The sequence below is a fragment of the Anomaloglossus baeobatrachus genome, chromosome 7 (assembly GCF_048569485.1).
Source record: "Anomaloglossus baeobatrachus isolate aAnoBae1 chromosome 7, aAnoBae1.hap1, whole genome shotgun sequence".
In the NCBI taxonomy this organism is placed as follows: domain Eukaryota; kingdom Metazoa; phylum Chordata; class Amphibia; order Anura; family Aromobatidae; genus Anomaloglossus; species Anomaloglossus baeobatrachus.
In genome coordinates, this window is record NC_134359.1 from 43,300,515 (window position 1) to 43,316,421 (window position 15,907).

The window sequence follows — 15,907 nt, forward strand, 5'->3', positions numbered from 1 at the left end:
CTCAGCACAGGGACATTTTTTTTAAACACATCCAATTGTGGAAATTATTATTATTCCAAGATCTATTGATTAAATGAACTTTGCTGGAAAATCCCTTTAACTGTAGTATAAATTGCAATCAATTACGCTTTTTATTACAAAGGCATCCTTGGCGCCTCTGGCACTTGCTAGGCCCTGCAACGTCATGACATTGTGTGGCCATGTAACTGGCAGTGGCGCCCAAGATGCCAAGCTAAGGATGCTCCAAATATATGTCTCACGGTACAGAACTCCCTGAAAACAATTGTCAGTACTCACTCTTGGTATATTACCTAGTTTTTTCTCACAAATAAATCCATAGCCTTTAGGACTGCACTTTTCCAGATACCATTTTCCCGTTGGGTGAACAGCATGATTTGCAGATATCAGAGCGCATTTTTGATCCTGATCATTTACACCATTCTATGAGAAAAAAAAAATGGCACAACCTGTCATGTAATCAGCTGCTGTTTGATTGATTTCCATTAAACTCAATTAAAACTAAATTAAAGTGGACCTGCCACTTGCTATAAATGTGCATCTTATTTTGGCTGATGTGAATGCTGCTGTTCTTCTGGATCTGGCACTGTGATCCTTTGGTTCCTGTGCCTCTCTATTCCTGAGATATGACTCTCTCTTCCCCATATATAAATCTAGTCCTTCCAGCTAACTGGGTGTGGTCTCTGCAAAAAAACGCCCATAGAGATTTGAGGAACACACCCACTTAACTAACAAGGGAAGGAGGGGCCATATCTCAAGAATTTACTATTCTGTTCCCCTCCCCCCTGAAGAAGATAACCCTAATTCACATGACCTATAAAGTAAAAATAGGAGTCGATATGTATGAACGGCTCCCATTCTTGTAGATTCAAACAGTTCTTGTAATACAAAAATTTTCATCATGTAATACTAAATATTTAATTTCCCTTGCAAAATCAGCTGAGAGCAAGACCAAGGGGTACTTTGCACGCTGCGACATCGCTTGCGATGCCGAGCGCGATAGTACCCGCCCCTGTCACAGCAGCAATATGTGGTGATTGCTGCCGTAGCAAACATTATTGCTACGCCAGCTTCACATTCACTCACCTTGCCCTGCGACGTCGCTCTGGCTGGCGATCCGCCTCCTTCCTAAGGGGGTGGGTCGTGCGGCGTCACAGCGACGTCACACTGCAGGTGGCCAATAGCAGCGGAGGGGCGGAGATGAGCGGGACGTAAACATCCCGCCCACCTCCTTCCTTCCGCATAGCCGACGGGAGCCGCGATGAAGCAGGTAGGAGATGTTCCTCGCTCCTGCGGCTTCTCACACAGCGATGTGTGCTGCCGCAGGAACGAGGAACAACATCGGACCGTCGCAGCAAGGTAAATATGGTTTTCGCAGACGCTACACCGATGATACGATTACGACGCTTTTGCGCTCGTTAATCGTATCATCTAGGCTTTACACACTACGATGTTGAGAGCGACGCCTCACTTTCGACATGACCCCACCGACATCACACCTGTGATGTCGTAGTGTGCAAAGTACCCCCAAGAGTGGGTAGTTGATTGCTCTGGTGACCATATTTTAAAAGAGGATGTCTATATTGGATATAGGCCTGAAGAGCAAAAAAATGGAAAAAGTAAAGAAAAACATGAATATAAGTGCTAAAACCATAGGAAAAATGTAGTAGCAAGTAAAACTACCCTCATTTAGTACACACTACTCACAAAAATTTATGGATATTTGGCTTTCAGGTAAAATTTCAGCATGATCTTAAAATACCCTCTGACCTTTTCAGGTGACCTTAATGTGAATTTCTCTTAAAACTTTTGGATGCTCATGTCCAACTGTTCCATGTTTCAGGACTTTTTGTACAACTTGCTATTCTCTAACAAGGAGCTTAATGGCAAAATTCACAACAGGTGTTTGATCCATGAATCGCCCAATAAATTTCGGACTTCAATTAGAATTAGTAGTAAACTGTCCTCCTCGTCATGCTGTTTACATTTTGACATCGTGGGACCAAGACAACACCTACCAATTGATCATCAGTACCGCGCTATTGCAAGACTTTATTCTCAGACAGAAGTGGCCATTGAGTTTAGAGCGTCACAGAGTGTCACCAGCAGGTGATACAGAGACATAGAGAGACTGTTAGAGACACAGAGAGGCGGAGAAGAGAACGTCCTTTGGCCACATCTCACACTGATGATGGCTTCATTGCGAACAATGCCCTTCAGAACCAAATGATGAATGCCACACAACTCCAGGCACAGTTATGGGAGATGAGAGTCACCCTAGTGTTATGTCAGACCATTCAAAACCAATTTCATCAGCATGATCTGCAAGCTAGACAACCTGTAAGGTACCTGACCACACCACCAGGCACAGGCGTCATCTACGCTGGACGAGGGACCAGTGGGCCTCAGTGCTGTTCACTGATGAAAAGTCGATTCATGCAGAGCAGAAATGATGGCCGCCAGCAATGTTCGAGATGACAAGGAGAGCGCTATGCATCAGCCACTGTTGTCACCAGATGAGCCTTTGGTGGTGGTGGTGTTAGTTTGGGCCGAGGTGTCTAGTCAGTACAGATCAGCCCTACACTGTGTGAATAGTATAGTGACAGCCCCTACTACTGGAATAACAATTAATCTAGTCATTGTACCTCTGCATGAACAACACAGGTCTAACTTCATCTTCATGGAGGACAATTCTACAGCTCATCGAAGTCACATCATTAGGGAACAGCTGCTGGAGACTGGGGACCTCAAATGGAGCGGCTGCACTTTCTCCAGACCTGAATCCAATAGAAAACCTATGGGACCAGCTGAATCGCCGTGTAGAGGCCATAACTCTGTACCCCAGAACCTCAATGACCTGAGTGCCGCCCTTCAAGAAGAGTGGGATGCCAATAACTCCACTTGTGACCAGCAGGAGGCGTCGTTGTCCGCTGTTCGTGATACTCAAGGCCACATGACAAGTTATTGAGATTGTAACATTATTTTTAGGAGGGGGGGGGTGTACGCACCCCTGGTGTTGGCTTTTGTTTCAATAAATTGTTTGAGATGAGGAAATCGCCATTGCTGCTTCTACTTAATGCCCGACTGTCATGATAAAATATCAATGTAGAATGTCTCTCCAGGGAGGAAGCAGACGAACTCTAGCGCCACCTATTGGAAGTAGCAATCCTAAAAGTCAAAAGTGGCCCTTTAACAAGCCTTTTCATATGACTTAGGATTTATACCAGATCAGAAGCCCAATTTGCAGACATGGTGGTTTGTGGTGATTGCCCCTCGTCAGTGCAAAGTATGGGAACTGATCTGGCTTGCGAGAAGCTATAGTAGGGTCTAAGAGGAAAATATGTTTCTCCTTGCGGATGTAGAATGAACATCTTACATTTTACATAAATTTCACCCACAAGACAAATATAACTAACGTTTTGTGAGTAGTCTATGGTGGCATTAGATGTGCAGTGTTCATGACCATAATGGTTAGAGGTTTTGCACTTACATTGGCAGATCGAGCTGGAGTCCAATTATTATATGCTTGTAAAGTGGCGTTTTCCCAGAAATCATAATTATCTTTGTTGTATCCGATCCAAAAACCTCTCTTCTCCCCAAAGAGCTGCATAACTATAAAAGCTAAAGCAAAGTGGAAAGTCAGATTATATCTATGATAACATCAGCAGTACCTTTTGATGGCTTGCAGGTCCCAAACATTTTACTTTAAGGTGTATCTTAGTGGAAATGTGCTCTAGTTTATGTACTTAATTGGCAATACTTAAAGGGAATCTATAATTAAGATCAACCAGCTTCCCCCAAATTGTGTATTTGAGCATGTGTAACTCCTGCCTGGATCCACAGACTCAGACGGGCTGTAACGGACAGGATAGAGGGAAACCACTCAACAAGTAGGACACCTAAGAACCCCAAAACCCTTTAACCCATATACAGGGATTTGGAATTACACAGGGCCCAAGGTGATTACTACCTGTGGAAGGCTGCAGTCCGATGAGAGTTGTGATCAGGCAGGGTCGAATCGGGAAATGCAAATCAGGAACAGAATTGGCAGGCAAGGACATAATCAGAAAACAAAGCAGAGGTCAAATCCAGATCAGGCAGTGAACTACATAAACAGCAGGCAGGAGAGGTAGTCAGGAAACAAGCAGAAGTCAGAACACCAGAATCACTAAACAGAACAGGGCGGGACAGGAACCAGGAAAGCAGAACTATCTCTGGCAGTGGTCAGCAGACAGGAGGGGAATTAAGAATCGTGTGGTGTCTTCCCATTGGTTGTAGCTGAATGATGGTAACTTCAGCTGGAGGACACATGCCACCTACAGTCAGCCAGTAGTACTGCAGATCCCAAGGAAACCCAGCCCAGTGGATGAGCGGAGCCTGCGCCCACCAGCACCGCTGGCATTGACTCCTCTCCTATCACCAGCACTATCCACGGCAGGAACACGGTGATCGAAGTAGAAGTCGCTGGAGCAAACTCCGGTGGTGATGTAACAGTAAATTACAGTAAATGGTACAGTAAACAGTAAATGGTCTTTAAAGTGTAAATCTATTGACACTTTTAGATCTCCTATCTGTTGTTGCATTCCCAAGCAATTATAGTTTTTATCCATATGCAAATGATCCATTAAGTGCACTGGGCTTGACAGAGCACTTCCCCAGTCTCTGCCTCCAGAAATTGTTTCCCTATCCAGTACCTGCCTCTCTAATTTGATTGACACCTCAATGTCTGTGTGACATCAAGCTTCAGGTTGTGAAATTAGATAGTGAGCTATCAATTAAGCAAAAGGGGCTGGTGTTGAGTTGGAAACAACCTCAGGAGGTAGAGTCTCCTAAAGTGCTATATCACGCCCATTGCACTTAATGCTTCATTTGAGTATGAATTAAAACATTAATTACTCAGAAATGCAGCAACAGATAAAAGACATAAAAGTATTAGCAAATTTATATTTCTAAGACTTGCAAACTTATATATACAGTTGGGAGAGATAGGGTTAATTTTAATAATAGATTCCTTTTAATATTTTATAGAATGCCATGGAACAGCGTTTTTTAACCGACTCTCCAATTGCTTTAAAACTACAACTCTAATCATGCTATGACAGCCAAAATCATGCTGCTATTAGATGGCTGCAGGGATTTAATATAGGAAGGGACCCGATTATGTTTAATTTGTCAATAGGCAACCAGGAGGAGATTATCAGTAGTAAAATGAGATGCATGGATATAGGTAAAATGGAAAAATGGACTAAGCTGGCAAAAAAAGAGGCAGATGGCAGGATATATTCAGCACAATACATTTGGCATGGTGCAAATGGCCTCTTATGCGGGCGTCACACGGGACGATCTATCGTGCGATCGCACGAGCGATCGTACCCGCCCCCGTCGTTTGTGCGTCACGGGCAATTAGTTGCCTGTGTCGCACAAAGTCGTTAAGCCCCTGTCACACGCACTTACCTCCCGGATGACGTCGCTGTGGGCGGCGAACATCCTCTTCCTGAAGGGGGAGGGACGTTCAGCGTCACAGCGATGTCACACAGCGGCCGGCCAATAGATGCGGAGGGGCGGAGATGAGCGGGACGTAACATCCCGCCCACCTCCTTCCTTCCGCATTGCCGGCGAGATGCAGGTAAGCTGTGTTCATTGTTCCCGGAGTGTCACACGGAGCGATGTGTGCTGCCCCGGGAACAATGAACAACCGGCGCACAGAAGAAGAAACGACTTTTCGAAAATGAGCAACGTGTCAATGAGCAACGACAAGGTGAGTATTTTTGCTCGTTCACCGTCGCTCATAGCTGTCACACGCTACGATATATCAAACGATGCCGGATGTGCATCACTTACGACGTGACCTCGCCGACATATCACCCGATATATCGTACCGTGTGACGCCCGCATTAGTCGCTCCCATAGACACTGCACTGCTAAGGTGCTGACGTGTTCTTCACTTATCTGGCACAATTTAGCAGTAAACAGAGGTGTTCCTAGGTTTTTCGTCACTGAGGCAAAGAACATGTTTGCTGCCCTAGGTCTATGTCCAAATACTCTGTGGAAAAAGACGGGAGTCAGTGAAAAACGCAGGAAAAAAACGCATGTGTGATGCCCACATTGCTTTTTTTATGTCACTGGGGTTCCCTGTAGCCATTTCCTCATCTCACGGTCTGCAGGGAACTCCAGTGACGTCATACGGTGAATCGAGTTCATGCCAGCGGATCACCGGGATTTCCAGTAGATCTGCCAGTATGAACTCGGTTCACCTCGTGATGTCACCGGGGTTCTCTGCAGACCGCGAGATGAGGAAATGGCTGCAAGGAACCCCAGTGATGTCTAAAAAGCAACATGGGCATCATACATGCATTTTTTTCTCCCTTTTCACTGACTCCATTAAAGTCAATTGGGGGAAAAAGCACGTAGGTGTCCTGGTCTGTGAGGCGATCTGTTTCTCAGTAACCCTCGGTCATCATGGTGACGACCCAGGGTTACTATGGCAGCAATCTGGTCCCTGTGATCGTATTACAGGGACCTGGTCACCAAGAAGAGGTAAGAGATCCCTCTCTCTGCCTCCTGAGTGCTGCGATCGCACTGATTGCAGCATTTAGGGGGTTAAACTGCTGCGAGTGGCGTGGGCACCGCTCCGGGCAGTGAGAGACGGGTACCAGCAGTAACATTAACCAGTGACCTGGCAGCGACCAGGGGGTACAGCGCCTAAACCCCTGCAGTTGCCATGACTACAAAATGCACAAAAAGAAGCCGGAAAAATGCATGTGATAAAACGCGCGATCGCAATAAAAAATGCGCATTTTTTCAGCTACTTTTTTCCTGCCAAAACATGCGTTTTTATGTGCACATAGTATAAGAAAATAAACCCTCCCGCAGCTCCATTGATTCAAAAATAGAAATTGTAAAAATTAAATTGGTAATTATACTGATCTGCAGAATGGCTACCGTGTTATTTTTGTGTAGTGCCCTTGAAGCCAACAGGGAGCTACAAGGTTCTGCATCCTCACCGGGATGCAGGGCCTACCCCCTAGGGACCCGAAGACCCAGTGCCGGTATCACACAAACACTTCAATATAATCCCATTTTTTTCCCCAAACAAATCCCTCATACAATGGTACCCAGCTAGGGTCGGACCAATGGATAGCCGCCTAGAGATGGAGCCAGTCCAGTCCACTAGTTGACCAGGTGGGAGGGGCGGACTGTGGAGAGGAGAGTAGTGTAGTAGACAGTAAGGAGTGAAGGTGGACGTGAGGAGACGGACTGTCCTGAAGTGAGCAGTAACCTGGTGTTCAGGAGGGTAGTTGCCAGTGGAGTACTCTCGGAACTACACACCGACGGGGTACAGGACCCTAGGACAAGCAGATGCTCCAGGCAGGCTTGTTAAAACCTGCACAGCGAGGGGACCATCAAGGACCTCACTAACCTTAAAATCCGAAGACTCAGTAGCAAAGGGAGAACCGGGGACCGGACCAGAGACTCCAACCCCACAGGGTTCACGCTACCGTCATGCGGACTGCAGTGGAAAACCACCGGACGGGGACCCCCAGCTGCTCTACACCATGGTGACCCACCAACCAGAGACAGGTGCAGGGGAAGAAGGCACCAAATTACTAAACTGGCACTTGGAAAATGGGAACCTGTAGGTGAAACCAGTCGGCCTCGGGTGACCAGTTACCACCAGCAAAAGTGAGTAAAAACCCAGTTGCACTGAACTATTGTGTGGCTTACCTTCTTCCAGCACCCATCACATCACCCACCCTCTGGGGCTCGGCCCTGCTTGCGGAGGGCCTACCATCCAGGCTGCCATTAACACCAGCCCCAGCAGTGGATATTGTGCAGTGGCGGCTCCATCTACATAGCCGCAACACCGCAAGTGGCGTCAAGTGTGAACATTATTCTTATCCCCTGTAAAAATCCCCTTTTACAAAAATGGCCCAGGGCACGGAACCGGGCAACGGCCACCACAGTGACATTCCTCAGATATACACCGCCCGGGACCGAGTACCTCATAACCCTGGGTGACACATTTGTAGTAACAATGAAATCTGTGCCACAACAGCAGTATTATTGCTTATTTATTTCCATTGTCCTAGTTTAATGATAAATTAATGTAACGTAAAGCTGTGTTCTATAAGTTACCTTGCTCTATTTCATTTGTAATTGTGGCAAGACGTCCGCCGTATGTCCTGCAGTAGTTAGAGGCCGAATACCAGTCCATCATAAGGCCGTCCTTGTATACAAAGAAGCACTATAAAATAAATATGGTGAGGGTCTGGTATAAATAAATGCATGATGTATTAATAAAGGGACTATCTCCCAACATAAAGGACTAATCATTCATGGAATTGCCATAGACTCCTATTGACACCAACCTTTTCTCCATAGTAGAGCCAGTCCTCCGGACAGATCCCGTACGCCTGGTCAGGATCAATATCCTCCGGGATGTCGTGTTTTTCAATCTTGAATGTTACATTTGTTTTACAGATAATGGAATTAATAGACTGACAACTGGAAAAACTCCACAGACCTGAAATATACAACATAAAGAGATAACGGATAATATAAGGCTTTGTTCCCATGTCCAGTAATCATTTTGGATCCGTTTGGCAAATGCAAAAATTGATCCGTTAACGAATGTGATAAAATGTGTCATCTGTTATGTTCAATTCGTCAACCATCTGTTGTGTTTGACGGATGAAAAGTCCTGCAAGCAGAATATTTCATCATGAATGGATCCAAATACTGATGGCTACAGCATAATGGGAGTCTATGGACAATGGCTTAGTTAGTAAAGCATCTGTTCACCTATTATGTAATGGATCCATTGCCCATACTTGCTAGATAGAAAGAATAGTATACAATACAATAGAATAAAATAGAATAGGATAGGATAACTGATAGATAGATAGATAGATAATAGATAGATAGAGAGATAGATAGAGGGATAGATAGGATAGAATAGATAGGATAGATAGATAGAATAGATAGGATAGATAGATAGAATAGATAGAATAGATAGATAGAGTAGATAGATAGATAGAATAGATAGATAGATAGAATAGATAGCTAGAATAGATAGATAGAGTAGATAGATAGATAAAATAGATAGATAGATAGATAGATAGGATAGATAGAATACATAGACCGATAGAATAGATCAATAGCTGAATTAAAAAATAATTTTAGAAAAAAAACAATGTGAGGTTCCCCCCAATTATCTGCTGCAACCCTCAGCTGTCAGCTATAACTTGGCTGGTTAGCCATATTAAAGGGGATCCCACCCTTATTTTTTTAAATTAAAACTGTGTGAGGTCCACCCCATTTTTCAAAAAACAGTCCAGGGACAGCAGACAACTGGGGGCTGATATTATTGTGGCACGGGCCTTGATTATTTGGCCCTTCCCAGCCTAACAATAGCAGCCCGCAGTAACCCCAGAAGTGGCGCATTAATTAGATGCGCCAATTTTGGCGCTGTTCTCGGCTCTTCCCATTGTTTTTTTCCTCTGATACATTACTTTAATTCCTTCTGCATACAGAAATTTATAAAATAATACTAGACATTCACAGCCAACACTAGAGTATTTAGAGCTGTGTAAAAAAAGCTCTGACTTCCAAAACTACGGTAAATATTAGGGGATCAATCAGTACAGAAGGTTTAACCTATAAAAAAAAAAATATATATATATATGTATATATGTATATATATATATATATATATAGATAGATAGATATTCTGAATCCACCTGTCTATATATATCTATATATATCTATCATATATATATATATATATATATATATATACTGTATATATTTGAAGGAAGAAATGGTATGCAGGATCAGACATTATTACCATGCAAGACAACCGAGTTTAGACATGCAACATGGTGTAATCTGTTCTTACAAGAAGGCTTATGCAAGCATTGTTGACTGTCATGGCGGCATCAGGTTCTGTGGAAACTCCAGATTCTTGCACTTGCCTGCTATCTTCTCTAATGTCTGTGATCAACACAGGAAGACTCGGGCGTCGACTCACAGATTTGTAGTTCATAGGTAGGCTACCAATAGTTAATTTCTGCTGAGCTGCTTGTTAATCTCTTTTTGTCACATACTATGGGAGAGTCAGTCACATTCACTCCCCTCCTATATATGCTGGCGGGACACTTCCATTAATGCCAGCTATAGCTTGTCTATACTGGAATTGAGAGATGGCTTGATCCAGACTTACTGGTGGTTGTTGTGCATAATTACTGTGAGTTGCTGCAATGCTTACCCTTGTTGTCCTTTTATTGCTTCCTTACTTCTCTTGCTTTTCTCTTTAGTTTCTTAGTGTTTGTTCTTGTGAGTTTGCCGAGTATCTGAGCTTCTGTTTTCCCTATATGTCTAAATCTGTGTTGCCATCACAATCCTGCCCCTTTTTTTTCCTGGGGGAAGGAACAGATTACCAGGAGTATAGCCAGGCATGGGACTCAGGCATCTCCACCATTGGGGGTAACCCTAGGGACACACATCGGAACACCTATACTAACCTGTGTTGGATTCTATATAAGCGCACTGCCTGTCTCCAGTGCTCTTGGTATTACGCTGCAGATCTATTTTCCAGTTCGTGTATATAACAGATGATCCGTCTCTCCATCTGTGGCCAGAAATATCAAGCTGAAGTTATATGACCAACACCTTTTCTCATATTACAGTTCATGCATGTATTTCACTTACTAAGTGTTTTCTTTTAGATAACAAGATGAATGTCATAGGATTCAGCTAATTGTTGGGTTTATCTATGACCGCAAAATGCTATTTCAGTCCTCAGACCTTACAATAATATTTTTTATATAAATAGTCTCAATCATTGGAATCCGAATTAGGATCAATATCTACCAGGAATGTGGTCGTATACAATAAATAAATGTTATTTCTCCTGGCTCCATAAATATGCTCAGCCAAACATGTATGTTTATATTAATAGGGAGTGGGTAATAAGATAACTCCGGATTGGGCATGTTGTAATCCAACATGTCCGATCCTTCTTTTCCCCAGCATTTGCCATCAACTGAAAGTTTTGTGGTCTTTCTTAAACAATATGTTATTGGCAAATCACAGACAATCTGGAGGTTTGGCCGATAATTGACTGATATACAGTATATGGGAACCTATAGATCTCTTAGCAGAGACTATTGTGTATAAAGAAGACTATGGAGCATGTGGTCACTATCACTCTTATAGGGGCACTGGGACATCTGAAAAAAAAGGAGCATGCACCAAAACAAAGTTAAACTGTGTTCTCTTTGGTTCCACAGTCCATTGCTTCCTGATAGATCACCTAAATCACGCTCCATAAAAGGTAGATCCCATATAGAAAAACAACTGGCCACTTCTGATTTAGATATTCCTGTACAAAAACCAGGAAAGATTTTTTTTTTTTACTAGAATGCATTCAAATGGTGCTAAAATTCATTTTAACAATCGGGTTACATTGCAAATATTGCATTATTTGCCTTCTATAGCATCTATGTTGCACTGTTTATTCTTGGGTGCAGAATGAGTTAACTGAGAATCTGTCAGTAAGCACATCAGGAGTCTTTAATCTGTTTCCTTTCTGAGTTTTTCTCTTTATGACCACTGATCAAATCAAAATTGAGTGTGCAAGGAAACAAAAGGCCTGTATAAGCCAAACGGTGTAATTTTTTTAAATGAAAACTAATTGAAAAAATGATTTTTAACCCTAAATATATACATTTAAACAGCAAAAAAAAAATTGACAACCCTTTTCACTACTTTCTTGTAAGAGGCTCAGTGTATGCTGTGTTTAAACTTCCTTGCAGACACAAGTATGTAATGATAATATATAAAATGATAGCTTTACGCATTTTCTTTACAATATAGCATACCTTTGAAGTCCGTCATCTTCACTCACCAGTCCAATCCACCATGTCTTCCCTTTTGACAGCTGTAATGTATAGTAATTGTATGAGTACTGCACTTGTCTCAATAACATTTTTTGGGTTGATTGTGTTCATAGTTGGATATCCTAACAATGCAGATTGATTGGTAGAATCAGATATATTCCAACAGAAAACAGAATCCACAGCAAAAATAACCTCTAAAGGGTTGTCCCGAAATGTAAAAAAAGGCAAGTAATCTGTTAAAAACAAGCCCCGTTATTTATTGGCCGCAACACTAATATTCTGGTGGTTCTGTCTTTGCACTCGCTGGGTGTTATGACTGTTGGACTCTATGCACACTGCAGAGTCTGACAAGCAACCTGAGGTCTCCTCGTTGCTTAGCCTGACTCGGGCGTCGGCTATTTTAGCTTCACTGCTCTCCAGTCCAGCAGGAGTTAATTCCTGCTGGCTTTGTGAACTGCTGCTAGGACCTCAGACTGCTATCACCATTCACAACCGCCTTCACTCTTTATAAGATTCTGGATCTGGTTGTTTGTCACTGAATATAGCTCAGCATTGCTCCTGTTGTACCGGTCCTTACTGTAGTTATCCAGAGCTTGGTGTTCTGTTGTGTGCTTTTTTGTGTGGTATGGAAATATCTTTGTTGATAGTTTATTTCCTCCCTGGGTTTTATTTCCTCCTGGGTTTGTATTGTCTCTCCCCTGTGTCTGATTGTATGGTGCATGTGTTTGTTTTTTTTCCTATCTGTGGTATTTGTGGGGTTTGCTTCTCCGGTGGCAGCCCTCTCCTGGGGTGAGGGAGAGGGGGTGTTAGATCAGGGTTCAGACAGGAGTTAAGTCCGCTTTACAAGCTGCAACATCGCTAGCAATGTCGCTAGCAATCGCACCTGCCCCCGTCGTTTGTGCGTTACGGGCAAATCGCTGCCTGTGGCGAACAATATCACTGGTACGCGTCACACGTACTTACCTTCCTAACGACGTCGCTGTGGGTGGCGAACAACCTCTTTTTTAAGGGGGAGGTTCGCGCGGCGTCACAGCGATATCACACAGCAGGCCACCAATAGAAGCGGAGGGGCGGAGAGCAGCCACATGAACGTCACTCCCACCTCGTTGCCGGAGGACGCAGGTACGCTGTTGTTCGTCGTTCCCGGGGTGTCACACGTAGAGATGTATGCTGCCTCAGGAACGACAAACAACCTACGCACCAAACGAGCAACGATTTTTAGGAAATGAACGATGTGTCAACAACCAACGATTTTTGGCATTTTTCGGATCGTTAGTGATTGCTGGTAAGTGTCACACACAACGACGTCGCTAACGAGGCCGGATGTGCGTCATGAATTCCGTGACCCCAACGATATCTCATTAGCGATGTCGCTGTGTGTAAAGCGGCCTTTAGGGTCACGCTGGTGGCCCAGACCTGGCAACCATCAAGCTTACCTCTGGGATAAGGGACAGTGCAGGGTCCCTAGTCTGAGGGCCAGTTTAGGGTCCCTGCTCTAGTCACCCTGACACTCCCGTGACAGTCTTTGCTTACTCATTTGCAGTGATATCATGCTATACATGCATGTGACCACTGCAACCAATCACTCAGCAAAAATGGTAGTATGACACTGCAAAGCTTAGTGATTGACTGCAGCCTAGTCATGTGACTTTTTGACATATAATTCCTGCAGGAAAGTAAACAGAGACTAGTGGGAACCAAATAAGCACTCGTACCCCAAAAGCATTGAATTTTTATTATTATTATTATTATTATTATTAATAATTAATTGGTATGTGATTTTTTTATTTTATTTTTTTTCATTTTTCACAATTCCTGCTATTAGGGTTTTCTTTTTAAAACTCCTCCTTAAAAGGTCTTTCCCTTTGGACTTTTTCTTACCAACCCATTGTGGCCATCTTTTCCTGGGTTTAGCACTGCTCTGGTGGTTGTGTATTGTCTGCTGCCATGACATAATGTCAAAAACACTGCAGCCAATCACTAGGCTCACCTGTAGACGCTAAAAGCCGCTAAGACCAGTGATTGTCTGCAGCGCTGTTGACATGATGTAAGCACTGTAGACTGGACCCAGGGAGGGTGAGATTATTGTTTTTAACATGGACACAACAAATTTGTTGAAGGGGGAATTCCCTTTTAAGGATTTTGGTGCCACCATCATAGGATATTTGCATCACACTTTCAGTTACTCTTCTCTGATTGTCTATAATATATTTCCATCGCTGGACGTTACCTGTTTTATTCTCCTATATATGAACGTTTGCTCATCATCAGTAAGTATGGAGCTTACTCCACTTTGCATCCAGCCGCAGATAAATTCAGCTGAAGCAAAATCAGTGCTCATATCATGGAAAAAATAGTTATTTCCTTGATAGAAAATCCATGGGATATCTAGAAAAAGGGAAAAAATGGATACATTTTGTATTATACTGCAACTTTGTAAACACTGAGCAGCGATGTTAATTAAAAAAATGAGTTCCCGCCACATTTACAGCCAGTTATCAGCTTAATATTAGGGAAGTTTTCAAAAGTAGACATTCCCTTTAAGGCTCTGTGCGCACTAGTGCGTTTTACCCGCGGATTTACCCGCGGAAATTTCTTGAGAAATGTCTGCAATCTTTGTGCAGACATTTCCCAGCAAATTCTATGAGAAAAAAAAATAGCTGTGCGCACTTGTGCGGATTTTTCTCAAGAAATTTCCTTGAGAAGAATTTCTCGAGAAAATTTCTTGAGAAAATGAGCATGTCAATTCTTTGGATTTCGGCAGTACAGCCTGCAAAATCCGCAGGGAACCACCCGCGGCAAATTCGCGGCTATTCCGCGGCAAATCCGCATGCGGATTTGGTGCGGATTTTTTCCGGAGGTCCGGAAATCTTTCACTCCCAGAAGTTTCTCAAGAAATTTTCTTGAGAAAATTCACATTTCTAGTGCGCACATAGCCTTAGAGACACTTTTCTTTTTATGCTATTTTTTTTTTTTTTTCTGAAGATTTTATAGAGGACACACTTATCTGCAAATAAGTAGGGTTAATAATAGAAACCGAAAAAGAAAAGAAATGATAGTTTTCCAACCATACCTTTAATGTGCCAATCTGGGGTGATAGGCATCACTCCTGGAAAAAACACCCACAAATATGCCTTTATTATTCATTTATATGGTTCATTATTAGTGCAGAATATAAGCAATGACAGCACTTGACAGACCCCATTACCCAATTTACTATAGGAGGAGGCTATCAGATTTTTGTCATTTTACCGTAGATTATACCACCAGTGCTGGACTTCACCAAAAGCTCAGCCACCTTATGAAACTTTAGGGAGTAATCTATCAAAATGAATCTGTCAGCAGGTTTTGGATATCTGAGGGCAGAGACCCTGATTCCAGCTAAGTGTAGCTTAATGGGCTGCTTTTTGTCCTTTCAACAAAATCACTGTTTTATCAGCAGGAGCTTATCACCGATGGACTAGTTGTCATGTGTGTAGCGCCAGCATCTCTGCAGAGATGCCAACTTACTCACAGCCCCGGCCGGGTCGCATCCTTCCCAGCCATCGATGTGTGCTGCTGCCTGCTTCAACTACCAGGCTCTGTACATGCCACACAGGGTTCCCACGAATTTACTTAAAACGCGCATGCGCACACCAGGCCTCCTCTTGCAGGGCCGGTGTGCCATTTCATGGAAATGCCTCTTGACCTATGGCTGAGAGGCACTGTGTATTTAAGGCACTCTCCCATTAGGGGAGGTGCCTGCACAATGTTCCTAGTTAGTCAGGCAGTCTCCATTCTGCTAGCTAATTAGTTCCCAGCTTCTGACCTCCTGTACCATTATGCTTGTGTCTGTCACCCTGTACCTGCCTTCCCTTACCTATTTGACCATGTCCACCATACCTGTCGGTACTTGCCGACCTGCCTGCCGGCCTGCCCTGGTCATTTGTCCTGAACCAACCTGCAGCTGCGTCTATACCTGAGTCCATCTCCTGCCCTGGGAGTCAGCT

At 43.5% G+C, this 15,907-nt stretch overlaps 1 protein-coding gene across 1 annotated transcript in view; it reads right to left on the minus strand.

Annotated features, from left to right (window-relative positions):
* Nucleotides 1–15,907, minus strand: part of PLA2R1 (phospholipase A2 receptor 1) — an 86,196-nt gene that overhangs the window by 15,357 nt on the left and 54,932 nt on the right. The window contains exons 15-22 of the mRNA XM_075318826.1: nt 14,992–15,027; nt 14,149–14,306; nt 11,901–11,959; nt 10,542–10,648; nt 8,388–8,542; nt 8,155–8,263; nt 3,509–3,639; nt 312–441 (exon numbers count right to left, since the gene is read on the minus strand). Coding sequence (XP_075174941.1) covers nt 312–441; nt 3,509–3,639; nt 8,155–8,263; nt 8,388–8,542; nt 10,542–10,648; nt 11,901–11,959; nt 14,149–14,306; nt 14,992–15,027 — 885 coding nt within the window. The remainder of the gene's footprint in view (nt 1–311; nt 442–3,508; nt 3,640–8,154; nt 8,264–8,387; nt 8,543–10,541; nt 10,649–11,900; nt 11,960–14,148; nt 14,307–14,991; nt 15,028–15,907) is intronic.